Genomic DNA, 26709 nt, shown 5'->3' on the forward strand with positions numbered 1-26709 from the left:
TATCCAGAGAGGCGATCCCTCAGGTACACTTGGCATTGCCCACGCATGGCCTAGAAGGAAAGTACCAGGATCTTCAGCCTCCTCCAGGATTCAACTTGCAACTGGTACAGCTGTTTGAGCACTGGCCGGAAGTGGGATCTCCACAGTGTTCTTATAAGGATCTTCGATGCTGCATTCTAGACTAGATGTAGTTTCTGGGTCGGGGATAAGGGTAGGACTTGAGTACCCTTAAGTTGTTCACCACCTCAACTGGGAGGAAAGGCATCTCAAAAATGTTTAAAATAAATAAAAATAAATGAATTGAACTTCCCTATTTGCTTTTCCAAGCACCCCTGATGCCTGGCTCTTCTTCCCCTCCTCCACATTGTGGCATTGTGCCCAGTTTTGGCTTTGCCTCACAGCTGGGGTGGCATAGCTGTGTGGTGTAAATGTCTTGCTCTGGCATGACTGCAATGCATGCGCCAGTTGCTTGATGCCAGCGCAGTCAGGCTTACGTGCGATCCATTCCCGTCCCTGTGACATAGCAGAGGGTAAGATCATGTTCTTCATTTGGACGGTAAGAGCGAACTCACTATGAATAGTTTCTCTGTGAACTTTAACTTTGGTGTGGTTGTTGAGGTGGGACTTGAAATGAAGCAAGTGGGAAGTGAAGGAAGAAAATGATTTGGCCGACAGCAACAAAGTAAGAATCGTTTTGAGGCTGCATTGTCACTGGGTTTGGTTGTTTAACCCTATTTGAATCCTAACCTTTCTGCTGTTGGTCTGCTTGGGAGGATAGACGGATCATGAAAGAGTCGGAAGCAAATGCCCTACAGTGCATTGCTTCACCTTAAAAGAGCATCGCTTCACAGTGATCCAGCATGCATGGGCCGCTGTTAACAGCTGCTGTGCGCAAGTGTCTAAAGGTGCAATCCTAGCCTTCTATTCTGAGTCATAAATCCCAGAGTTCAGTGAGATGCATTCCCTTGTGAGCATATTTAGGACTGCAGCCTAACTGCTTGGTCATTTCAAACACTGAACTTCAGTTCTTGTCAGTGGTCCATTTTTTCCTTCTTCTTTGGAGAGGTGGCAAAGAATGACCAGTGGGTCAGGCAAGACTAAGTGATCTCTTTAATTAAGAGGTTTCTCTGTTAATGTCAGCAACTAGTCCCTTGTCATGGGCCGTGATCATCATATCCTAGGCAGTATGTTCACAGATTCATTGCCTTAATTCATTTGATCTGCTATTTTATTATCCAATGTCAGGAAATAGGAAGAGTGATATAAACAGAGGTTTGCAGTTGGGCATTATAAGCACATTGAAATCTGAATTGAATATACTCATTTGTTAATGTGCTTGATATAACTAACTGAAAAATTAAAGTCAGTAATCCTCAAAAACACTTAGCTGCTATTCTGGGGCCTAGCTGTCTGATTTAAATAAAATCAGAGTCCAGTAGCACCTTTAAGACCAACAAAGATTTATTCAGGGCGTGAGCTTTTGAGTGCAAGCACTCTTCCTCAGACTAAGTGCTTGCACTCGGAAGCTCACGCCTTGAATAAATTGTGTTGGTGTTAAAGGTGCTACTGGACTCTGATGTTATTCTGCTACTTCAGACCAACACTGATTTAAAGTGCAGGAAGCTCAGAATAAGGAGAGTTAATGTGCAAATGACAAAGATGTATTCCAGGCAGGATAGTTACACATACAGGTCTGGTCTCCAAGAGATTGCAGTGACAGGTTTGTCTTTTGAAGTGTTTTTATACTCATCACATTGATGATTGTACTAATCACGATGATGAATCACTGGCATGAGGTAAAGAGAAGGCTTTGATCTAATGAGTACAGTGTGACGCCTCTCTCCCTGTCCACTTCCCTCCTTCAGAGACAAGATTTCTTTCCATTTTTCTTGTCTTGTCTGACTGAGCCATACTAGTAATGCATTTTTTTCTTTTCTGAAGAACTCTGGTTGTCCCACCCTGTCACAGTACATTATTTTGGCTATTGACTCAGTCCAGAAACCTAAGGGAAGGATCAGGAGTCTGCTTTAATTTAAACAAATGGCACTTGAGGCATTTTGAAATCCAAATATAACAAAATATTTTATTTAACATAGAGGGGAAAAGGTCAGGTGAAAAATTGAGGTAACTCAGTATAGATAACTCTGAAGTCAAACCAGCCCATGCATGGGCTTTAGTTCTTATGTTTCAGGCTGAGGGTTTCTTAAGTTATTCACAGTCACTTAAAACTTTATGTGGAGAGGTTTCTGTTTCAGTGGTTTCCCAAGCACTCCAGTATACTTTCTTTGAGTGTTCTCTGCCTCTTTTGGTTTCCAGAAGGCAAGCACGCTCTTTCCAGTACCCAAACACCTTCTCTTGAAACACCAGTACTCGCCTTGAGTTTTTAACTGACTCTTAAGATCTCCAGAGGCAGTTTTTAATCACACCAGACCAGGGATCTCTGCGCTCTTTAAAGCTAACTCCCTGTTTAGCTGGATAGGGAAATTCTCCTCTCACTAGAAGATCTTTTTGTGGTCCAAATTGGAGTCTTCACCTCCTTCCCAAACTTTTTTGCCAACTTCCCCCCAGTTCTCCATCTGTCAAATTGCTCTTAGTCTGGACTGAATTCTGAAACTGTCAGAACTCAACTCTTCTCAGCTAGGGATGAACTTAGACTGAATTCTCCTCAGCATCCAATTCTGAAGTTTTTCTCTGCTCAGGTGATGCTAGCCAAACAGATCTCTTGAAACAGCATGTCACTCTAGGCTATTTGGCTCTGTGAAGAATTAACCCTTCAAAGTCATTTAGCTGTTTAGCTGTGTGTTGGGGATATCATAATATGCCTGGTGGACTACCTGGTACCATATTGGAAAGACAAACCCATCAATGCATTTTGCTGTTGACAACTCTGCTGACTGGTAAACATCCTTTTCAGTTCTATATCATATTTTGAAGAGAAAAGGGTAGGCAGTTCTGTCGCCAAAACATGACGTTCTGATCACATCCCAGGGTGCGGGAAACAATGTGTCTGCTTCTTGTTATCCTAAGCTACCCTATCAGTGCAAGCCTAAGAACATTTACCCCATTGAATGGACCTGAGTGGGGATTTGTTTTAAATTTACTGTCTGAATGGCACACATGGGAGAGCCTGTGTTGATAAAAGCAACAATGAAACTGGGTTATTAAGAATGAAGCACTTGATATATGGAATTTAAAAACCCGGAGCACCACAGCGCCACCCGCTTGCAACAGATTTTATAAATGGAATATTTCCTTTTCTTTAGACTCACAGATGCTGCAGAGACACTAACCAAATGCTCACCAGCGACACGGGATTTGCCTTCTTGACATAGCTGGTTGAAAAACTGAACATCGAAGCCCTGCGACGCTTTTGTGCCCAACTATGGCAGCCAGTGGTGGAGAAAGTCAGCTGCAGAGGATTATCCGAGATTTGCAGGGTAAAACATGGTCGATGTACTTGTTCTCCGTGACATTGCCGCGTTCTTGCTTTAACAGGGGGACAGAAATAAACCAACTGAGGCTTATTTACTTGTTATTCTCACCAAACAGGAAGCCGCTTTAAATTGTTTCAATTGCCAGTAGTCAGGACCCGGCGGCTGGATTGCTAAAATGTGGTTCACTGCACAGATTAGGAGTTTTCCCCAGGCTAGCACAAATGCCCAGTGAGAACAAATGAAGAACACTAGAGGAAATGTACATGTTGAAGGGTAAGCCTCCATTTACAGAACAAACTGAATCTCTCTTCTGGCTGCTGAGAACCATTATGAACCTCCTAGTCAAATATTCCTTCCGGAGCCCCCTGACATTGGATACTGGCTGTTTGGGTGCGAACGGTTACTTCAGATGCGGAACCGCCCAACCTTATGAAAACAAGTCTCACTGCTTGCCGTTAGCATGTATGGAGTTATAGGAGGTTTTCTCTGTATTTAAAATACATTTTCCCCTGTTCCTCATAAATTTTATGTATGTTTTTATAATATATAATTAATAGACTTGGACCCTACTCCTCCAGTTTGTCCTCATAATGTTAGCCTTGAGACTCAGAGGTGTGTTGCAGTGAGAGATATCGACTGGCCCCAAAGTGACCCTACTGGAGATTTATTATAGTCATAGACCAGCATAAGAGCAAAAAATCCAGTCCAATTCTACAAGGAGCCAGATTCTCCATCTTTGTAAATTACGTCTACTGATGAAAACTTTTGCTCTGCATGAGTTGTTCTGCAAGTTTTGACTCTTTTGCATGATTTATTCTGCTCTTGCCAGTTGTAGAGATGAGCAGAACACTGAAGCCCTCTCCTGAGCTCCTGGAAATCTTACTCTGCCACCCCTGGATTTTGAGTTTCTATCCACGTAACATATCCTTGCACTTTTTTGACTCCAGTGGAATGAAACATAAAGCCCCGGTCGAAGGGGGTGTACGTAGATGCTGTCCAGGATTTCTTTTAGAAACAAACCAAAAAGAAGAATCCTGCCCTGGGGTTTATTCTCAACTCGGTTAATCATATTGTTCCTGTTGGCACCCTGTGGTTATGCTCTGTGTTCTCATTCAAAGATGCTGTGACAGAACTGAGCAAAGAATTTTCAGAAGCGGGAGAACCAATCACAGATGACTGCCTCAGTTTGCATAAGTTTTCCTACAAGCTTGAGTATCTTTTGCAGGTAAGCGATGTTTGCATTTAGACAAGTAGATTTGTCTTTCTTAACCCTTGGGGTAAATGCTGCTTGTGGGAATCCCACCAATAATTTGCAGTGGACTGTTCCCAGGAAAGCCACACATAACAACATGTTTATGCGCTGTTTAAGGCCAAGGAGAATGTTTATTAACATGGGTACAATCTGTAACTTGACTCTGGAAGTCCCTTTTACTCTAGCAGGTAAATGTTGTCGTGATCTGTAAGCATTCTTCCGCAAACAAAGAATTACTTATTGCAGTAGTTAGTGTCATACTAGTTGTGTTTTAAAGTCGCTCTGCTATGACAAAGTGGGACCCAAAATTAGACTATTCAGGTAGGAGGAGATTCAGTTGTCAGTAGCTCAAATCTGGGGAATATGGAAGGGAGGAAAATATGGCATAAAGAAAGAAGGAAAGGCAACCAGATATATAAATCAGTCCCATAAATGAGTCACGGGGAGAGGGGGGAATCCTACCATTGGGTGTTCTTTCTTGCTGTGATGGACCTCCTTGCTGCAGCCCAACAAGTCCTAAAAATGCTCCTGGGGGGCGGACTCCCCAGGAATACTCCAGGACTAGGTTTTGTCTTGGATTCCCTCCTTTCTGCCTTGATTCTGTGACACAAGGTATCAGCTTATGCTTCTGCCACTCAGCCAGTCTGCAGAGTTGCCTTTTCTGCTAAATTCAACACAGTGGAGTGCTATCAAACTAGATGAAGCCCTGGAAGATACAGGAAAGGATCTTCCAAATGTTTATTATTGGGATATGGCGGTCATAGGTGCTCCCAGTTGAGGCTGGAGTCACAGTCTGAGCACCTTGAAGACCAACCAAGTTTGATTCAAGATAGAAGCTTTTGTGTGCATGCATCTGACAAAGTGTGTAAGCACACAAATGCTAATACCTTGAACGCAACTTTCTCGGTCTTCAAGGTGCCCCTGGACTCCAGTTGCGTTCTCCTAGAATCATAGAATCATAGAGTTGGAAGGGACCTCCTGGGTCATCTAGTCCAACCACCTGCACTATGTAGGACATAGTTTATGCTGGCCGATAATGCTGTTTGGTGAACAACAGATAGACAGTTACATTCCCCCTCCTCCCTCTTCTGTTCCAAAGTTTGACCAGAAGGAAAAGTCCACCTTACTGGGAAACAGGAAAGACTATTGGGATTATTTCTGTGACTGCCTGGCAAAGGTGAAAGGAGCCAACGATGGAATACGCTTCGTCAAGTCCATTTCAGAAGTAAGTGGCACAGAGTCATTGGCCGTTGCAGGCAGCCTGTTGTGCGGAGGCCCCAGAGAGAGAAAGAGTGGGGCAGGCAGTGATGCGGAATGGGAGGGCAGGATGGTGGGGGCAGGCAGGCTTCCTTAGAAGGACCACTTTGCAGATTCCCACAGCCTCTCCTTTCCCACTTTTGAGTTAGCAGTCCAAGCTTGCAGGGGATTTACAGCTGCACTCACTGGCCCCGTTAATCTGAGCATCTGGGACAGCAGCTTCTGCAAAGAGAAAAGAGGATGTACCTTTGAATGGGCGTATCCATTTTGCCATGTATTTAGGGTCGTTTAGAACTGCCAAATGAAAGCGTCTTGCTCAGTATGCTGCTCTTTCAGCACAAGAATCCTGCGTAGGGGTCCTCCGTCTGCTTCCGGTTAAGCAAGGGCCACTTCTGCTTGTGTGAGATTTCCCCCAATGCCCTCCTTCCTCCTGTCAACTCCCATATTGTTCCCCAAGTCAGTTCCTGTGCCTTTTGAGAAGCACAGGCTGTCCTGGAAAGGGGAAGTGAGGCACAGTCTGCTCGGAGTTTATGTCTCTGTAGTGGTTTGGATTCAGCCCATTTAAACTGATGGTAAACCTCTGCATTTCTGCAAATGGAACGGAATTTCCATTTCTCCCTCTTTCTGATGCAGCCCCAAAGGATCCCTCGACCAATGCTCCTCGGGGACCAGGGCCCCCAGGAACACACGAGGAGAGAATCAGGGGGGCCAATATCACCTCCTCCAACCCATGAGTGAAAACTTACTACAAAATCTGGCCCCCTGTTCTCCTCCTCCCTGTCCCCTTCAGACTATGTACAGCTTATTGCATTTTTTGTTGATGTGAGCAGTCTTGACAGTGCTTTGGCTCATACAGAAAGATCTCATGTGAACCAGCAAACAACCAGCTCTTCCCATGATTGCCCTCGTGGGAATATATGTCAAGCACATGAAATGCTGTCAGCCGTATTCGCTCCTATATTCCGAAATTTATTGTTTGCACACTCTGTTTAGCCAAGAGTTTGCATGCCGAGACGTGATTGTACTTTCTCAAATGTGCAGAAAATAAGGAGAGAGCTGGCACTTAGTGGCATGTATGCACCTCCACTCTGCATGCTGATATGAGAAGAGCAGAGGGCTAGTGTGGCAGTGGTTCTCCTCGAGAGTGCTCTCACACCTGCCCCTACACACCACTGCTCCAACTTGTGCTGGTACCCAAGTGTAGGCTTAGCACCAGCACACGAGAAAAAGAGGAGGAGCTAGGGTTTTTGTGGTCTGCTTTTTACTACCCAAAGGAGTCTCCAAGCGGCTTACAATCGCTTACCCTTCCTTTCCCCACAGTATACCCCCTGTGACAGGGGTAGTCAACCTGTGGTCCTCCAGATGTCCATGGACTACAATTCCCATGAGACCCTGCCAGCAAACAAAGCTGGCCCTGCTGAGCAAAGCTGGAAGCCTTTCTCCAACCTAAGTGGCTTTTCAGGGGGTGAAAGGGACCTCAGGTTGGAAGACCTTCTTCTAACCTAAGGCTGGATACTACCCAGTGTTGGTTTGTTGCCAGTTACAAAGGACAAGTAGAACACTGTTTGCCTGTTTCTGTTCCTCTTATATGTACAGTAATGATAAAGCACTGCTAATTCCATTCTTACTCAGTTTGCATTGTTCTGGGTGAGGGATTAAAAACAAACAAACCTTAACCGAGTCATCAACTTCCTGAAAATCACGGCACAATGGCTTAAGCATTTCCCCTGCTTCCCAAAACTCACTTAACACAAAACAAAACTGTTGCACTTAGCTCAGATGCAAAGAAAAGCGAAGGGGAAGGGGGAAGGAGAACCAGGCTGTGCTCTGAAGTCCATAGAGAAGCCAAGAGGTTTGCCCAAATGCAGAGGTGTGTTGACAGTCAAGATAGGGGATGGATTGATGCACTTAATTTGTCCCTTAATCAAGTCAACCCATGTCTGCCGTATCTCTTATTCTGATAATTGTTCTTCCAGGGTACCTTTAAGACCAACAAAGATTTATTCAAGGCGTGAGCTTTCAAGTGCAAGCACTCTTCTAGTCTGTGGACTACTCGTCTGAGGAACAGTGCTTGCACTCGAAAGCTCACACCTTGAATAAATCTTTGTTGGTCTTAAAGGTGCTCCTGGACTCTGATTTTATTGTGCTACTTCAGACCAACACGGCGACCCATTTGAATCTGTTCTTCACTTGATTTCCAAGATGTTCACAGACAAAAGAAGTCTAGTAGAAGACTACATTGGGGGGGGGGGACACGAATGAAAGAGCTGGAAGATTTCTCATCTCAGATTTTCCTTTCCTTCATTATCTTCTCAGTCTGTGCTGTTGCTTTACTGCAGTACCTTAGTGGACCTGAAGAGGGCAACAAAACAAATTGTCAATCAGTACAGTTTTGACTTTTGATTGCTCTCTGTGAGGATGTCTCAAACCCGATGAACACTTCCAAGCCGCTCGGCATTTCCAAAAGCTCTTTCATAATCCTTTTGGGTTTCGTTCATGAGCTCCACGCCAAGGTCCCTTGTGCCCAAATTTCTCAATGAGCGGTTGGTCGTGTGTTTGCATCTTGTCCTTCCTCCTCGATCCCCGGTGAATTTGCAGCCTTCGTTTCTGCTTTTCTTCCTGATGCCCTGACATCACAGTCTCGAAGTCCGTGGATATGTATGTCCAGCATAAATTATAGAAAAGGCTCAGCGGTTCTGTCCTGCTAACCAAGTCAGGAGCCTTCTACCTGTAGAATGCACCTCTTGCACTGGAGGGAGGCACAACTGTTATTAGAAGGGAGCCTTTGGTGCGAAAGACCCCTCTGTGTTCATCACATATAAATGACCTGGCTTTCTGCCAGGAAGAAGGGGGAGGGGAGGGCTGTTTGAACACTCACAGTGTAGAAACATGTGATCAAGAGTCTATTTCTATATAAAACCAGAGAAGAATCTAGCTGTTGACTGCTGACTTGTAGTCAGCTTGGTGTAGTGGTTAGGAGTGCGGACCTGGTGAGCCAGGTTTGATTCCCCCTCTCCCCCACATGCAACCAGCTGGGTGACCTTGGGCTCCCCATGGCACTGATAAAACTGTTCTGACTGAGCAGTGATATCAGGGCTCTCTCACAGGGCATCTGTTGTGGGGAGAGGAAAGGGAAGGCAATTGTAAGCCACCCTGAGCCTCTTTCGGGTAGAGAAAAGCCACATATAAGAACCAACTCTTCTTTTTCTAGTGCTAAACAGTGGCTGATTGGGATGCTTTAGACAGCATTAAGCATGGTTCTGGCATGTGTATGGTTTGTAGAAGTGCATTGCTTATGATGGTTTTCCTTTCCCCCTGCTAGCTAAGAACATCTCTTGGTAAGGGAAGGGCCTTCATACGTTACTCCTTAATGCACCAAAGGCTTGCAGACACTTTGCAACAGTGTTTCATGAACACCAAAGTAACAAGGTAAAGATGCCGTTATTTTATTCAACATTGTTGTGATAGTGCCACAAAATGATGGGCATGGGACAGTACCAGGGTCTCCATCTGTAGGCTTCTGGTCTATTTATTATAAATGTAAAAACAGAGAACTGTCAAATGTAAAAATGTAAAAAACAGAGGACTCTCGAAGGAGTTGGCTAGTTTGCAGAGAGTTACCCAGTTTGCAGAGCACATGCTTTTTACTAGGGGCATGTCTTGCAGAGCGGTCCCATTGACTTCAGTAGGATTAAAGTGCAGAAAGTAGGCATGGGATTGTGCTGTCAGGCCATTTTGTTGGTTTTATGGTTGAATGGCAGAAGTGAGGCACCAGCTGGCAGAAACACTCAGCACAGAGTCAGTGGAAACCATGAAATGTGCAGAGGTGCAATCAAATATGCTGCTGTTGTTGCCTTTTGTTACCCACAGCTCACCTGTCTTCCCTTGCGGCTGGGCTTCTGTTGTGGGGATGCCCCATTTCCCAGGAAATTTCAGATGGGCAACTATGATTCCCCCCTCCCCATTGGTACAGTGACTTCATTTCTATCTCGCCCTCCTCAGTGGGGGCCAGAAATGACTTGCATCATGTCTTTGTCTTCCACTTTATCCTTGTGAAGTAAGTCAGGCTGTCAGGAGGCGGTCACTGACTCTGATCCTTAATAGCATAAACTCTTGAACAGTTGGCCTGAGGATTCACTTCTTACTATTTCAATAGCGTTCTTTCTATTGCATCCTTTAGGAAGATAATGCGTGAGTAATGGCTGTACAGAACTTTGAAATTGATGATATGGTAGCAATTTTTTTTTGATGGATCTTAAAATGTAAAGGATGGCAGCCCACCTAACATTTCCACCGGCAGAAGGGGGGGATTTTTGTCCAGTCCCCCCCCCCGAAGAACTATGAAAAGGGCATTTTAGTCTGCAATCAGAAAGGAAAGACAGCAGTAACTTGGGTTTGAAGCTAAAGCATTACCTGCTTTTTGCTCATTAATCACAATTCCCATGTTTGTGTCTTTAGCGACTGGTACTATGCAAGAAGTCCTTTCCTGAATGCCAAACTGAGTTCTGATATCGTCGGGCAGCTCTACGAACTAACTGAGGTTCAGTTTGACTTGGCGTCCAGAGGCTATGATTTAGACACAGCGTGGCCCACCTTTGCCAGGTGATACAAAACAGTTCAACTTAAAATGTTCCTTGCTTAAACCAGAAATGCTTTTATAACCTGTGTTTTTAAGTCAAACGTGTTCCCTTCGTTACGACATTAAAATGTATAAATCGGTAACTAGATGATGCTGGCAGAGCTATGCGGTGTCCTCATGTGGATTCCTGTGTCTAGTTCTGGTCACTGTATGACAGAATGATGTTGCAGAGCTGGACAAAGGACAAAAGAGGACAACCGAGAGGATTAAAGTGTGGAACGAGCTCCCGGAAAAGCTAAGGGCCCTGACAGAGCTATCAAGGTTCCACAGGGCCTGTAAGATGAAGCTCTTCCGCCAGGCATTTGGTTGAGGCTGAGGGGGGGTGCCCGGAGGTACAAACTGGGGTCCTGCCCAATGCTAATTGCTGATGCAGCGGAAGATTGGAATAGCTGACTGGAACAGAGGGCAATTGTTGACTTTTACTGCCATCTGTTGAATTATGGTTAATGTTAGTTGCATGGAAATTGTGGGTTTTAATATTTTATGGAGTATTATGGGGTGCATTGCTTTATTGTTGTAAGCCGCCTCGAGACGACTCAGTCAAGAAAGGCGGGATGTAAATCACATTATAAATAAAATAAAATAAAACGTAACGGGAATGCAAGAAGAGCTCTACTGGTTCAGACCATGGTCCATTTAGTCCAGCATCTTCTTGCACACAATGGCCAACCAATTGTCCTGGTTGGCCAACCAACACCGTTGTATCACTTTTTCTAGGTGAGAAGCCTAGTGAGTCTGGGACTTTTCAGTTGAGAAAGAAAATGATAGGGAAACGGGATGCATAATTTTATAAAATCAGTTATGGGATGAAGCAAGCAGAGAGAACTTTCCCCCTCTCTCCTATAATAGTAGAATTCCAGAGCGCCCAATGAAATTGATGGGCAATAGTAAATTGTCTTGCTTTCCCCTTCTCAGCCAAAGCACAGAATCACCCACATGAACTGTGCAGCCCACACTGATCCTGCAGTGGCCTCAGGAACCAAGAAGAGACCAGCATAGACAGAAGCCACCCTGCTACTCTGGATTCATTTGTCCTTTTTTCCTCTTCTGTTTTTAGGAGGACTTTGTCTTCGTACGGCTCCTCAGCTTATCTGTGGAAGCCTCCAAGCCGCAGTTCAAGTATCAATAGTTTGGTGAGCAGCTACTTGCAGGTAATTGTATTTACAAATGAGGGCATGTGCAACCAGCGAGTGCATGCCCAACAAGCGAATGCATGCACAGCAAATGACTGCACGTCCTCCCTGATTAGACCCACATTAGGTAAAGTCCAGCCTGGTTGGGGGAGGTGGGGGGAGTTTGCACTTTTAAGCGCATTATAGCTTATGTCTCTAGTTCTTTTAGAGTGTCTTTTTACCTCTGTATTTTCATCCGCTGCTTCTTAACATCTTGGTTTCTGTGGTTGGATTTTTATCTGCCTTTAGTTGTTGTTTTTTTGTTTTGTTGTGATGTTGCATTGGTGTGTTTACCCTTCTTGTGAGCTGCCCTGAGTGACTTTGGGCATTCGGTATGCATTTTCTAGGTATTAATAAATAGCATTTCTCTACAACAGCAGCAATTGTTCAGTCCTTACTTTTACATGTAGCATCATACCTTTCAGTAACATGCTCATGTATTTAGCAGCGAACCCATTCAAAGCAGATGATAAGCTCACTGCAGCTCTTATAACATGAATAATAGACTAAGAAAGCAATTCTAAGCATGTCTACTCAGGTCCTGCTTAAGTTGCCAAGACCATTGGAGCAGATCATGAGCTCCTAGCTCACCGCCTTGCTGACAACAGGATATGGGGGACAGCTCTCAAATGGCTGATCTCCTTCCTCCAGGGTCACGGACAAAGGGTTGAAATAGGAGAGTATCCAACCGTTATCAGCTCACATGTGGAGTCCCACAGGGAGCAGTCCTCTCTCCTATTTTATTTAACATCTTCATGCGCCCTCTTGCTCAGCTGGTATGGAGGTTTGGGCTGGGTTGCAACCAATATGCAGATGACGCACAGAGGTCTTCCTCCTAATGGATGACCGCCTCAATTCCCCCCCAGAAACCTTAGCCAGTTGCCTGGAAGCAGTGATGAAATGGCTCAATCAGAGTTGTCAGAAGCTCAACCCTTCAAAGATGGAGGTCCTGTGGCTTGGTAGGACGGGACCAAGTGAGGAAGCCTGCCTACCCAACCTGGACAGAGTGCGTCTAGCAGTAGCTCACTCCACCAGAAATTTGGGTGTGATCCTTGACACCTCCCTCTCCATGGAGGCACAGGTCAGGAGAGTAGTGTGGCAGGCCTTCTACCATCTACACCAAGCCTAGGTACTAGCGCCCTACGTAGCATCAGAACACCATGCAATGGTCACCTCTAGACTGCACTTCTGTAACTCACTCTATGCAGGCCTGCCCTTATCCTTGACCCGGAAACTGCAATTGGTTCAGAATGCAGCGGCCAGGATTCTCACCAATACACCATGGAGATCTCACATCTGGCCTATACTTCAGCAACTCAGCTGGCTCCCAATTGAATTCCAGTTTAAGGTTTTGGTTCTTACCTTCAATGCCATACGTGGTCTGGGCCCAGTGTACCCAAGAGACCATCTCTCTGCCTATACCCCCAAAGAGCATTATGCTCTGCCACCGCCAACTGGCTGGTGATCCCTGGCCCCAAACAAGCACGTCGGTCCTCAACAAGGGCCAGAGCTTTTTCTGTCCTGGCCCCCACCTGGTGGAACGAGCTCCCTGAGGAAATCAGAGCCCTGCCTGAACTTCCACATTTCCACAGGGCCTGCAAAAGGGAGCTCCTCCACCAGACATTGGCTTGAGGACAACCAACTCAAAACATCTGCTGGTGGCCCCTCAGATACCCCCCATGACTGAACAATCGAACCTACCCACGGATCTATCAGTGTTATTGTTCTGTTAAATACCGTTCTGGTTTTCATGTTATGCTGTGATTGTCATTTGTTAATACTGTTATAATGTTCCATGTAACTATTCTACGGTGTTTCATGTAAACCACCCAGAGCCGTATGGAAGGGAGGTATAAAAATCGAAATAAGTAAGTAAGTAAAGGACAATTTACTGCACCTAGCAGTAGGTGCAGTCAGTGCAAACTTAAATGGACTCCGGGGAATGGTAGAGGACAGGAAGGCCTGGAGGATCATTGTCCATGGGGTCACAATGGGTCGGACACAACTTCGCACCTAACAACAACAAAAGGACAATTAGGCTACATCCGTCCCAAGTGCCTGAGCTCATAGTGTATTCCCTGTTTAGCTTTATATACCGATGTAATGCTGTGTAAATCAGAGCCCTTGGTGTCTCATATTCTCTTTACCTGAATGCTGTGGAAATGTTCCAGGTTGTTTCCTTCTTTTTTTTTTTTTTAACTAGGCTGCGATTGGTTGGAAGCATGGCTTTGAAAAGAATGCCATTCTTGTAACTCCAGCCTGTTTCTCTCTTCTCCCTCCTAGACCCAAGAGATGCCTTCCAGTCCCAATGGGAATAACTGTTTAAACACAGAACCCCTCGAGGGCCTCGACGAGATGCGTGCGGAGCTTGACCAGCTGGAGCTGCAGCAGAAGGAACTCCGGGATCGGATGCAGCACCTGGAAAAGGAAAACCGGGAGCTCCAAGCAGCCGTCAGCCTCGCGAAAGGGCAAGAGCGGGCTGAGAGAGAGAAGAGCAGCAATCTCGGCGAGGAGAACTCCAGGCTGACCAAAATGCTGGGCGAGCTTGAGAAACAGCGCGAGATCTCTCACTGCACTCAGGGCACCGTTCAGGACCTGCAGAAGTGCTTGCAGACTTTAGAACTGAGTTCCCAGGAAAAGCAGAAGGAATACTCCGCGAGACTCGAGGAACTGGTATCCGGCAAAAAGGACTCTGACTCCAAGTTGCTTCTCTTGAACGGAGAACTGGAGAGCATCAGGACGGTGGTGGGCGCCAAGGAAGCCTGCATCAGTGAGCTGACTGCCAAACTGAAGACAGCAGAGCAGAAGAACGACGAGCTGGCTTCCCAAACCAGAGCACTTCTGGATGAACGAGGACAACAGTCCGCCTATCCAAATGAGCCCATGCTGAGGATTGAGGAGTTACTCGGGAAGCTTCACAAAGCAGAACAGGAGAAAGCAGACGTTCAGAAGCTGCATGATGAGCACCTTGCTCAGCTCAAAATCATGGAGGAGCAGCTATTCCTGAAAGAGCAGGTGCAGAAGGAGCTCAGGTCTAAATGGAAGAGCCTCGAGGAAGACTCTGAAGAGCTCCCAAGTTCGTTGGGCACAATGGCCCAGAACCCAGCTGACCTTGAGAAGGAGCTGGCAGCAAGAGGCACAGAGGTGGCCAACCTTCAGGTCCAGTTGGAAGAATCATTGGCTCAGGTAAGGTCCTTGGAAAAGCATCTTGAGGAGGAAAGGAAAGAGAGAGAGAGACTCGAGGAAGAGTTCGGCTACAGGAGAACCACAATGGAACAGGAAGCAAAGAACTTGACGGAGCAACTTGAGTTGCTGGAAAACCGCCTCTCCGAACTAACGGAACACGTGGCGAGTTTAGAAGAGCAAAAAAAAGAACTTGCTTCTGACAGGGACTGTCTCAGCGAAACTGTAGAAAGCATGGAACTGAAGGCAAGGCAGCAAAATTCCACATGGACACATGTCTGTGAAGAGAACGAGAAGTTGAAACAAACCAATCAGGAATTAGAGGACAGGCAAAAGGAGTTGGACACCTCAAAATCTTCTTTAGAGGCTGAGTTTGCCAAGCTGACAGCTTCTGAGAAAGAGCTCAGGGGCGAGATATACGATGCCGTTTTGTCCGTCGACGGAAGGGAAAAGAAAGTCCGAGAACAGAACAAGCAGCTCGCCGAAAACCTCCAGAACGCCACCAAGCAAAACCAAATCCTGCAAGACAAGCTGCACAACATGGAGTCCGATTACCAAGAACTGATACGGAGAGAAGAAACCATCAAAAAGACCTTGGCTGTGCTGCAAGCGGAGCAGGAGAACACCAAAGAGCAAGGCCTGAAAATGGAAAAAGGCCTGGCCTCCTTAAAGCAGTATAAGGAATCGCTGCGGCTGCAGCTGAAGGAGAAGGACGATGCTTTACAAGCGCTGGAGAGCCAGCTCAAGCGGCTTCAAGAAGAGGTGGAGAGCTACAGAGGAAAAGAAGAAGCCCTCGAGGCAGAAAAGGCCGATGTCGAAAAAACTGTCCTCCCTCAGACACTGGTGACTGAGTCTACCACTTCTGCCAAGGCCGCTGTAGAAAAAGCCCAGCTGGACGGGGCCACCTGTGAGGAGAAGGACCTCAAAGACCTGGCACTGAGGCTGACTGTCTCAGAGGAGCAGCTGCACATTCACCAGGAGGAGGTGTTGAGGCTCCAGGCTGAACGCACGAACCTTCTTGCCCGGCTTCAGCTAGCGACGGCAGAGAATCAGGCACTGCAAGGCAGGCTGGATGTTGGAGAGGCTCTTCTGAATGAGCAAAAGGCCCTGGCCCAGCGGCTGAAGGAGCAAAGCGAACTGCTTAACAGAACCCAGGTGCAGGAGCTGCTGGAGTGCCAAAGCCAAGAGGAAACGCTGAAAGACGAGAGAGACAAGGAAGCCCACCACAAGGCTGAACTGGAGAAAAACGTGCTAGGCCTGACGGAGGAACTGGGCAAGGCCAAGCAGTGTTTGGAAGCGGTTAACGCAGAGAACATGGAAATCAAAGAGGTACTCTACAGGACCAATACTGAAATGGCCGAACTTGGCATTCAGATCTGCACGCTGACCTCTGAAAAGTCGGAAGCGGAAGAGAAGCTATCTCAGGTCACGGAGAAGCTTCAGACCGCCGAAGCAACAGCAGCCAGGGAACGAGAGGCCCTGCAGCTTGACCTCTCGAGACTCGGCCAGGAGAACCAAGAACTCCAAAAGAAACTCGAGGAATGGAAGAGCTGTGCAGCGGCCGTGCCGGGCCTGCAAACTCAGCTGGAGATGGCTGAGCGACAGGCCCAGAATTTGCAAGAGACCAGAAAAGAGGAGCTCTCTGCAGTGAAGTTCCAGCTGAGCACCGAAATTATAAACTACCAGACAAAATTCAAGGTAAATGAACAGTCCTATCCTTCCTCATTAGAATAATGGCTTCAGTGAATACCTTCATTCTTATGAGTATTCCAGTGCGCTGTAGAATGGGTCAGCATATGATCTTTAAGGCAGTGGCCTGTGTCCTATCTAGGGATGCCTTATAGCTCATCTCCAGGCAACGGAGATGAGTTCCCCTGGAGAAAATGGCTGCTCTGCAGGGGGGACCCCGTAGCATTCTACTCCACTGAGGTCCCTGCCCACCCCACATCCCGCCCACTCCTGGCTCCACCCCCAAAGTCTCTGGGTATTTCCCAGCCTACAGAGAGCAACCCTACCCTATTAAGTCTCTCCTTTCCTTGCTCCCTCTACGGGTATTATAACCATGTAGAACAGGGGTATTCAAACTGCGGCCTTCCAGATGTCCATGGACTACAATTCCCAGGAGCCCCTGCCAGCATTTGCTGGAATTGTAGTCCATGGACATCTGGAGGGCTGCAGTTTGACTACCCCTGATGTAGAATCTTGGCATGGGAAGTAGGACATATTCTGTTTAATTAATCTGACCTATTGTGCTTACACCCCAGCCTTTTTTTTATGTAGCAAGAAGGGATATGGTTTAAGACCCTTATTATTTGATCCTTTACAGTGCAATATCCCAGTAGGTCAGTTGGTAAGAGGTTAACTCTCTTGGTACAGGAGCTTTAGAGCTGTCTTGCATCTTCCCCTCCCCAAGTAGGGGGGAAAGCCCTGTTTGTGCAAGAGTAGAAATTTTTCCAGTCTTGAAAATGAATGCTGGGAGTCAAGAGAAGGGGGAGGGAGTCATGAGTGCGGGAGCCTGCGTTCCCACGTGCCCCTGGAGCTACGTACCTGGCTGTACAGGATCAGAATGGATGGACTTGCAGCATGATCCATTACAACTGTCTTAGGAGCTGTACTTCTGATCTTAGCCACTAGGAGTCCCCTGGGTCCCACTTTTTTGTCAGTTTTTGATCGGTCACAATACTCTTTCCTTTTGTATGTGGCTCATTTTTATTTATTGTCTTCCCAGGTTTTATTGTCTTCCCAGATATTATTGCACTGGGTTACTTCCATTTTGAAATGCTGGCTAGAATGGCAACAGATGTAAACAAGGCATAGGTAATATTCCTGACCTTAAAGTCAGAGCTCAGTAAAGTTAGGCTGGTGTTTCTCATTGAAATTGTCTTCCTCAAGTAAAATGAAGATAGTGTTCTCCTAGGCCTGATGCTGCTGATCTGGTCTACACAAACTTACCACTTAAAAACTGTAGGGGAACAGGATGGCTTTCTGCCCCACATCTGAGCTCTACATCCAGTTTTCAGCTCTCACACACAGTGCAGAAAGTCCACAGGAACTGGCCACACCATTTGAATCTACTTAGCTTTTGTTCAGAAAACACCTGTAGATGTGTGGGTGGATGGTCCTTCAGGCAGAAAGGGGGCCTCCTTTGGGGAAGCCGGAAGGCCTTGAGCCCACATCCCTCAGGTATAACCAGTAGGATTGTCTGAATTGATCCATTGAGGACAACCATAGAAATCTGACTAAAGGACATCCATAAGATACAAGTACAATGATATAGGCTAGATATCAGGAAAATGTTTTTCACAGTCAGAGTAGTTCAGCAGTGGAATAGGCTGCCTAGGGAGGTGGTGAGCTCCCCCTCACTGGCAGTCTTCAAGCAAAGGTTGGATACACACTTTTCTTGGATGCTTTAGGATGCTTCGGGCTGATCCTGCATTGAGCAGGGGGTTGGACTAGATAGCCTGTATGGCCCCTTCCAACTCTATGATTCTAAGAGCATGTCAGTCTTTTAGAGGCCTCCTTTGGTTTGTTTACTCTTGGTTCCACTTGGTTCCAATTTATATTACAGCTTTGCCCCCACCCACCCACAAACGTCAGCTGATTAACGGTTCTACTGTTGAAATGAGAATGCCTGTTTAAAATAACGATGGTTGCTGATGCGTGTTTTATGGATCCTACCAGGCCATCACTGAAGAATGTGAAAAATTAAGGCAGCAAGCTGAAGAGCCCAGTCGGCGAGCAGACGCTGCGGAAGAGGCACTCAAAGAGTTGCAGGTCAGCCCTCAACCCCATTACAAGAAAAATGCTCAGGAGCATTTATGTCAACAGCTATTGACATTTAACTCTCTGAAGCAAGCAGATCGTTTGGTAGGGTTCTCTGTCTCTTTGAACCTGGCCATGCACTTCAGTGAAGCATATGGACCACCAGCCACAGATGAGGAAGCTTAACGTAGAGCCTAAGAAAAGCGGATAAAAAATATGCCCTGAATTTGGAAGTCTATGCCCACATGTTCTGCAATTGCTCCTTCGGAGTTTTCCCCTTTGAAGGAGTGTTTTGCTGCAGGAGCCAGGGAGGGGGAGTGAGAGTCTGACTAGAACCAGGGAAAACCAGGTACTACTGCCAGTCAGCCTTAGGAAGCTCATTGGGTCACCGTCAGCCTGTCACTTTCTTGTCCTCTTCAGTTTTTCCATGGGATACATGCTAGTATCTTCTGAATTTTCCATGTGAAAATGTTGCACACCTGAGCAATAAGCCATTTATTAAATTTAGGATGAGTAACAATTTGGGTGTTTTGGTGTTATTCAGTGATCTGAGACCAGCAATAATCTCATATTGCTCGACTCATACCACTTTGAAAAATTTTTTAATTTAAATGACTAGGAAATGGAGCTTGTCCACTGATAAAGGGTGGAGGATGGTAGAAGGTGCAGAGTGGGTGAGGCAACCTCAATGTGGGCAGGGGAGTGACCTTCAAGGGGTGGCAAAAGGGCGCAATGAAAATCCAAGGGAATCTATGCCTTTGAATTATCTTAAGCTTAGGAGCAAAATAAGGCAAGAATCAGCACAAAAGCACTCTCTGAAAACCTGGGTGGGGGGAATGATGAGAAAGTGAACTGAGCAACAAAAGGAAAAGAAATCAGTATGGACACAGTGAAAGCAAGGGAAAACACTGGTGCATAGTAGACCATAGTGGATACTGTATTGTGGATTTTTAGTAATTGTATTGGTGAAATGTGGGGAAAACTACTATTTTTCTGCACATCCACACGGGTTTTGTTTTCATTTAGGCCCTCAATAGTAGGAGAACCTTCCAAAGTTTTGGTATGGAGTTCTTAGCTTATGGGTGAATTTGAAATATGTTCATAATGAAATTCTGTTCTGAATTTAAGAAGTAAATACCCCTTATTAGACAGGCCTTTCAGTTCGCTTTTATTATTTTGTAAGGCTGTCAAAAGAGAGCTAAGCCATGAACTGGACCTCGCCATGGATCAAGTGACTGAATATAAAACTGCCAAGCAAAAAAAAGAAGAGGAGGTAGAACAATTGAAAGCAGACTTGGAAAGGTTAGACTTTGCTATCTGAATGCCACTTGAATGTTGTTTTTTGTTGTAAATTGGTTCTCTCTTGCCCCAGAGGGACGGACCAGAACCAATGGGATCAAATTAATTCAAAAGAAATTCCTTCTAAACATCCGGAAGACGTTCCTGACAGTTAGAGTGGTTTCGCAGTGAAACAGGCTTCCTTGGTAGGTGGTGGGTTCTCAGTCTTTGGAAATTTTTAAACAGAGGCTGGATAGCCATCTGATGGAGAGGCTGATTCTGTGAAGGCTTAAGGGGGTGGCAGGTTAGAGTGGATAGGGTTGTGAGAGTCCTGCATAGTGCAGGGGGTTGGACTAGATGGCCCACGAGATCCCTTCCAACTCTATTATTCTATGATTCTATGGTACATAGAAGGAAATCAAGCACTTCATTAAAACAGCCAGAACCTAGATTGAATTCCAGCACACTGCAATTTTAATAAATCTTCTCCAGCCCATTCCCTGTATGGTGCAAATATGTGGTTGAGGAAGAATCATGGGTTTTGTAGTCCCGGGCAAGCTCTGTTGTTGGAACAGTCATCCCTACCTCACAAGTTCAGAACAGGGTATTGACAGCAGAACACAGCACCTTGAGATTCGCTGCTTTCTAGTCTGTTGGTTGAAGTCTCTAGCCCTTAAAAGCTGTGAAAACAATCTTGCAAATATGGGGGCGGTTCTCTAAAATCTCTGAAACTATAGTATGGCTGTATAGGACCTCCTGTCGTCAAGCAAAAAGGTATTGAGTGCCTGTCCCTAGGATTAGCAGGGACAAGCTAATATGATGCAAAAGGGGCAGGTGGGTTCAATTGGGCTTAATTTGTACAGGTAGGGTCATGCAGTTTAGATTTAGGATGCTTTGGCTCCCAGCTCTTTATTGTAAAGGGCACAAAGTCCGTCTGTTATATACAGTTTCAGGTGGGTAGCCCTGAAGCAACAGGACACAGTTTGAGTCCAGTGGCATCTTTAAGAACAACCAAGTTTAATTCTGGGTTGAATCTTTCATATGCGTGCACACTTATCTGACCAAGTGCACACACACACACAATCTTAAACCCAGAATTAACCTTTGCTGGTCTTCAAGGTGCCACTGATCTCAGACTTTGTACAGTGTTCCAGAGTGAGGCAAAACACCATTCTCAATTGAAAATGCATTCCATATGGATGTGGTTGCTTCCAACTGTTGATCGTTGCAAAGTAACATTTCTCTTGAGTATATGCAAAAGGGAGGGATGTGCCTAACCTTGTACATACCAGGACTTAGCCTACATTTGCAGACCAGAATTGTGATACATTAGTGCTGAAAGAAATCTCTGTTTGGTACTTGTTGATGAATAGCATGTGAATGTTGAAGTGTCTGTTACTGTCATATGAGCTACTTTCTATCTCCCGTTCAACATGCTGACAGCATGGTTTGAAAGCATGATGTTTAATATATTTCTCCCTGGTGAAATGCTGAGCAATGTGCAAGTTATTTATTTTTGTTGGATCTGAACCAACTGGACACAACCAGGTGTGTCATTTGATTTCCATGGTCTGTTGACTGGAGAGGTCAAGATCTGAAGAAGGTTGTTTGGCTTCATGCCTTTCTGTGGGCTTCCTGGAGGCCTCTGTGGAAAACAGGATCACATCTAGTTGAGCTTTTGTTAAGTTCTTAGCCCTTGACTAAGTTTAAGTAATCGTGCTTCATTTCAAGAACATGAATTGTATGTTTCTTTTTCTTGCTAAGCTGATGTTGAACGTTTCTTTCTTACGAAGCTGAGGTTGACTTCTTCTTGGTTTCTCATTTCCCTTGTGAAACTACCCTGCTCTCAGTTGCATGTCATGCTTGGCATGTTGTTAGCGGCTGCATTTGGTCTCAGGTGTGCGGGGCACTTTTAGAGTGCGTGGTTTGGAAACTATCATTGATTTGAAGAATCTTATTAAAAAGTCCTTTAGTGTTGATTAAAATATTAATTGCAGGTATACAGTCTGATAGCCGTACCAAAGACAACAGGGCCTAAACTGACTGGTGGTGGCCAAGTGCATTCCAGAGTCCTTGATTCTGTCTCCATGGAATCCTGCTTAAGTCAAGAGATGCAAGAAGGAAAGAATGCCTAGGTGTCTCATGGAGGCCATGCTCCATGGAGCAAATTCAGCATTAATGAATGGAGGGAAAGGTTTCCATGAATGAAGGTCCTCCAATGGCTGGTCTAGATGGAATTCTCATGCTGACCCTTGGTCCCAGGCATTGTTTGTCCCTGTTTCCTTGATTGACATTTTTGTATTCCATGTTGCTACAAAGAATTTGTACCATCACGTCCATGTGTTTAATTTACTTTTGCATCTTCTGTATTGCTCTGTGCTGCCAGCCATTTCAAGATCTCTTTTTAAAGTCCGAATTGGCAACTGTGTGGAGAGATAGTGTCTGTGCTCGTCACCATTATATGGCTAAAGTGTCTGTTTTTTGGTCATTATTGCTAAGTGAGAGATGCCTTGAAGAACACTTAATTTGTGTTTAAACAGGACCCAGAAGGAAGTGAACAAGGCAAACAAGCAGATTCAGCATTACTATGAGAAACTGGATGAGATGAGGTCAGAACGGCACAGTAGTGACCGCAAGCTGTTGGCTGAATTGGACGACCTTACGAGAACAAAGCAGTTCCTTGAAGAACGACTAATTGAACTTCTCAGGTTAGTAGACTTATTTTTGCATAGAAACTGGAAGAGGGAATGGACTCCCCTGAGAATCCCAGGAGTGTCTCACTTACCTCTTATTTTGAAGTCTAGTTCCCCATGCAGATGACAAAAGCCATACATTAGGACCAGGAACAAAGGGAAGACAAGATTCTGTATATCAGGAAGAACCCCAAGGCATGCAGAAGAATATGCCTTGCCTCCTTCAACCCCCCATTTGTGACAAAAAAAGAGTTTAAAAGGGAGGTTACGGTGGTTTATGCATGAGTCTGGGATGCCTTGTGGACTGAGGTGGTTCAGGCAACCAAAAATGGCAGCCAACTGCTCACAAAAAAGCTTGGGCGCCATTTTAGTTGCAGCAACAACCCCATTGGATGCCAACAAATTGAAGTGAAATTGCACCATAGGGCTTCAAGCTGAGATCACAGGAGGCCGTGAAGGAGCATTTGGAATGCCGGCTGGGACAAGCTGGCAGTCTGAGGAGATTTAAAGGGTGGGACAAGGATGAGGTGACAAGAATGTAAGAGAATTAATGTATGGCAAGCTTCATTGCTGAAGGGAAAAAGTGAATGCAAGGAACAACAAGAAGTGTGGGGCAAAGGGAGGAAGAGAAAATGAGGACCAACACAACATGGGGAGAATATGGAGATGGAGTGGGGATGGTGGAAGGACATGGAGGGGCAGAATAAAAGGGGGGAAAGAGAAAACGGGATAGAAGAAGAAAGGCAGAGGGAAACCTACAGTAAAGAGAAAGGGGGCAGGAGAAGCTCTATTTTGTGGGAAAGAGTTGTTTGTAACTTCCTCCCCATCAGCACCAGAATGGTTGGCACTTTCTGCAGTTTGCAGCAGAGCTGAATGCAATGGCTCCAAGCTGAGAACAGCCCACAGCATTTGTGGGTCACCACATGTTGTGGGTCTCTGTTTTTATTTCTGGTAAAACCTGCTTTGGCCTGTCTGCCATTCTCATCTCTTTGTTGGCAGGGGCATCACACTGATGTTTTGACACATTTTAGGCAATCGCTTCTGCACTTGTTAGATCCTGTGGTCTGTGGATCACACTTGACATTTAAAGCTGCAGGCAAGTAGTTTTCACCCTGTGATAGGGTTCAGCTAGCACAAAAAGGCAAAATATATTTGTGTGTATTTGTTAGACACGTCCCATCCTTTTGTACATGCCTTTTACACACCTTCATAGCTGTATTCTTGCTGACTTCTCAGTGTGAAAAGTTATGGGGAATTTTAATCTTTTCATGTCCATGCACATGACTCCATGGGCCACTCCATGAATCATGGATATCCAACACTGACCTAAAGCTGTTAGAACTGACTCATGCCTCTGTGCGTTGGTTTAATCTCAGGCGGAAGTAAACAGCAGGAGCCATAATGGTCCTTGACCCCAGCACTGTTTTCCCTTGTGAAAATCATCACTTAAGATCAGCCCTAAATGACAAGGCCCAGTAAGGACCTCAGCTGGTTCACTGGAGTATTTGACCTGACTTGACTGCTCTGCAAGTAGCAGAACCTTCACCTACACCCCTACACCCCTACACACACACATGCACACAAGCAGAGGTCATCATTTTCTCTGAGCAAACATACAAAAGTTTGAGCATAGATGCCGTGTAGGAAATTGGGTGTGACTTTTGCTATTTGGGTTGAGGATTTTTTAAAAAACCCAAAAAACAAATTCAAAACCTTGAGTTCCCCAAGGAATTCAGTTTATTTATGTGTTTATTGTTTGCATTTTTGCAAGGGACAAAGATGCCCTTTGGCAGAAGTCGGATGCCCTGGAATTCCAGCAGAAGCTCTCAGCAGAGCAAAGGTGGCTGGGGGATGCAGAGGTCAGCTGCTGTCAAGACTGCCAGAAGGAATTTGGCTGGATGAATCGCCGGCACCACTGCAGGTCGGTAAAGGCAGAGCGACTTATGAGCCAGTGTGGTTAAGTGAGTGGTTAATAGCTGTTACGATTTTAACAATTGCATATTTTAACAAGATAAATTTTCTCACTGACTTCCTCTGTTTAGAGCATGTTAGACTTCCCTGCCTCAATTTTATTGTCACAACAAGCTGCAGGGTACATTAAGTTGCTAGTGAACTGCTGGCCAAACATAAACCAAGGCCCCTCATGGTAAAGTGGGGATTTTAATCTGTTCCCTAGCCCTGTGTTCTAAACGCTACACCTTGCAGTCTCTTTACAGTACTTGAGGTTTCTACTAAATTCCATCTGAAATGGATTAATGAAAACGCTTGAGTTTTTTTTCTCTTAAGGAGGGAAATAGGGCAGAAGGAAGAAATGGGGGGGGGGGGGCAGAGTATTTTACAAGAATCAACATCCCTTCCAGTTGTTTTTGGCCGCTCCCCTCCACACCGCTCCTGGTTGTCTTTGCACATTCACTTACTGTCATGCTGCGTGGAGGCTGTTGCATCAATGCAGTGACAGCACTCTGAGCACAACAAATTACACAATGCATTTTTAAACAGATTCAGAACGTGTCCAATCGAAGTCCTAATTTGGCAAGCTGCAAGTGATAGCAAGTGATCGTATGGGTCAGCTGCAATATGGAATGAATTCTCTGCCGCATTAAAGGGCCGTGCGACCCTTTGCCTTGTGGGAATGAGCCAGAATATTACCAGCAGTTGTTATTGTCCTGTCAGAGTCAGGAAACCAAAAGTTTGCCAGACTTTAATCTCACATTCATCTGAAGAAGAAGGTCTCAAAATGGGATACAATAATGCCAGATCCCTGTTGCATTCTCTGTTGTGTCATGGATTTGTAGGGATGTGTAAACAGCACATGGGTAGACAGCATATTGTTGTTATTGTCATCGCCAGCAATTCAGTCATGTCCGACCCTTGACGACCCCATGAAACAACTGTTGCCATGATCCCTGACCCCACACCACCTCCCTCAGCTGGCCGGTGTCCATTTTGATCCTGTTTTACCACCATGTTCTTTGTGGGCCTGGTTTTCTTTTTCCACTGACTGATCCTAGAATACATCGACAGTATATACCACCTATATAACTATGCTTGTGTACATTTATATCGTTTGCATCACAAGTTTGGTCTTAGAAGGGTGTAACTCTGTTTAAGAAGGCCCTATGGGTCTTTTAAAGACTTTCCTTAGATATGTATAATATATTTTGAATATTAATGTGTACAGCGTAGAGCTGATTGGCGTTTTGACATTGGTGTTACACTGTATTCCACCTTGGTTGTTGTTGTTTTTTTTGCTGCGAGCACAAGAGTATGCATTGAATCATGGGCAAAGTGCCCTGTAAGAGACAAAATTCCTGTGATCTGCATTCCCTACACCCTTTGATGATCACAGCTGCCACCAAATATTCCTTGGCAGTTTCTGGGAGTGGCTTATTCAGCAGTTGATGTTCTTGGCTGTGTGGTCATGATGAAGCCAATGAGGAGGAGGGATCCTCACAGTCTAGACAGCAGCAACTCTGCAAGGCTCTGATTCTGATTGGACCTGAGTGGGTTACTCTGTGACAGTACCTGCTGTTTTTATGACCTTTTGAAGGGAGTCAGAATTCTCTCTCGGTTGTTCTTTACGCTGACAGGGGCATAGAGATCAAGCCTACCGTGCTGTCTGGAAATGACTCTGTTGGCTCCCTGAGTTGCAAACCCTGGGTTGTGTTTCCTGTAAAGGAAGTCAACCCAAAGAACAACTAAGAGGCAGCATTCCAATCCTCTCTCCCCAGCTTCTTGCCGGATCCCTATTCTGGGACACAGTGAAAAATTTCCCCTCCCCTATGAGGGAGCAGTCAGAATGCCAGCTCTGAAATATGCAGTTTCTGCATTGCATCCCAGGGCTTGCATTTCAGCCACAACCTCCTGGATGCAACAAAGAAATTTCCACTGGTGGTGGTAGAGGTGTCATCAGAACAACTGAGAGTCAACTCAATGTATGCATGAATTGAAGCATCACCTCTATGGTGACTCCAGGTTGCTCCCTGCAAAGTACACCTTGGTAGATCAAATACATAATCACACTTGAGATGCCCAGCAT

At 45.6% G+C, this 26709-nt stretch overlaps 1 protein-coding gene across 3 annotated transcripts in view; it reads left to right on the forward strand.

Moving 5' to 3' along the window:
• FYCO1 (FYVE and coiled-coil domain autophagy adaptor 1) overlaps positions 1–26709 on the forward strand; it is a 54187-nt gene that overhangs the window by 5816 nt on the left and 21662 nt on the right. Inside the window, exons 1-12 of one of the 3 annotated variants that reach the window (XM_077304507.1) lie at positions 617–682; positions 3264–3437; positions 4553–4659; positions 5786–5911; positions 9266–9372; positions 10402–10545; positions 11640–11733; positions 14038–16635; positions 18619–18711; positions 19883–20001; positions 22518–22685; positions 24442–24591. In XM_077304507.1, the coding sequence (XP_077160622.1) occupies positions 3383–3437; positions 4553–4659; positions 5786–5911; positions 9266–9372; positions 10402–10545; positions 11640–11733; positions 14038–16635; positions 18619–18711; positions 19883–20001; positions 22518–22685; positions 24442–24591 (3761 nt within the window). In that variant the 5' untranslated portion in view covers positions 617–682; positions 3264–3382. Of the gene's footprint in view, positions 1–616; positions 683–3263; positions 3438–4552; positions 4660–5785; positions 5912–9265; positions 9373–10401; positions 10546–11639; positions 11734–14037; positions 16636–18618; positions 18712–19882; positions 20002–22517; positions 22686–24441; positions 24592–26709 lie in introns of those variants that run through there. The other 2 variants (XM_077304506.1, XM_077304508.1) reach the window with 2 other exon arrangements.

Source organism: Paroedura picta, chromosome 11 (assembly GCF_049243985.1).
Source record: "Paroedura picta isolate Pp20150507F chromosome 11, Ppicta_v3.0, whole genome shotgun sequence".
In the NCBI taxonomy this organism is placed as follows: Eukaryota; Metazoa; Chordata; class Lepidosauria; order Squamata; family Gekkonidae; genus Paroedura; species Paroedura picta.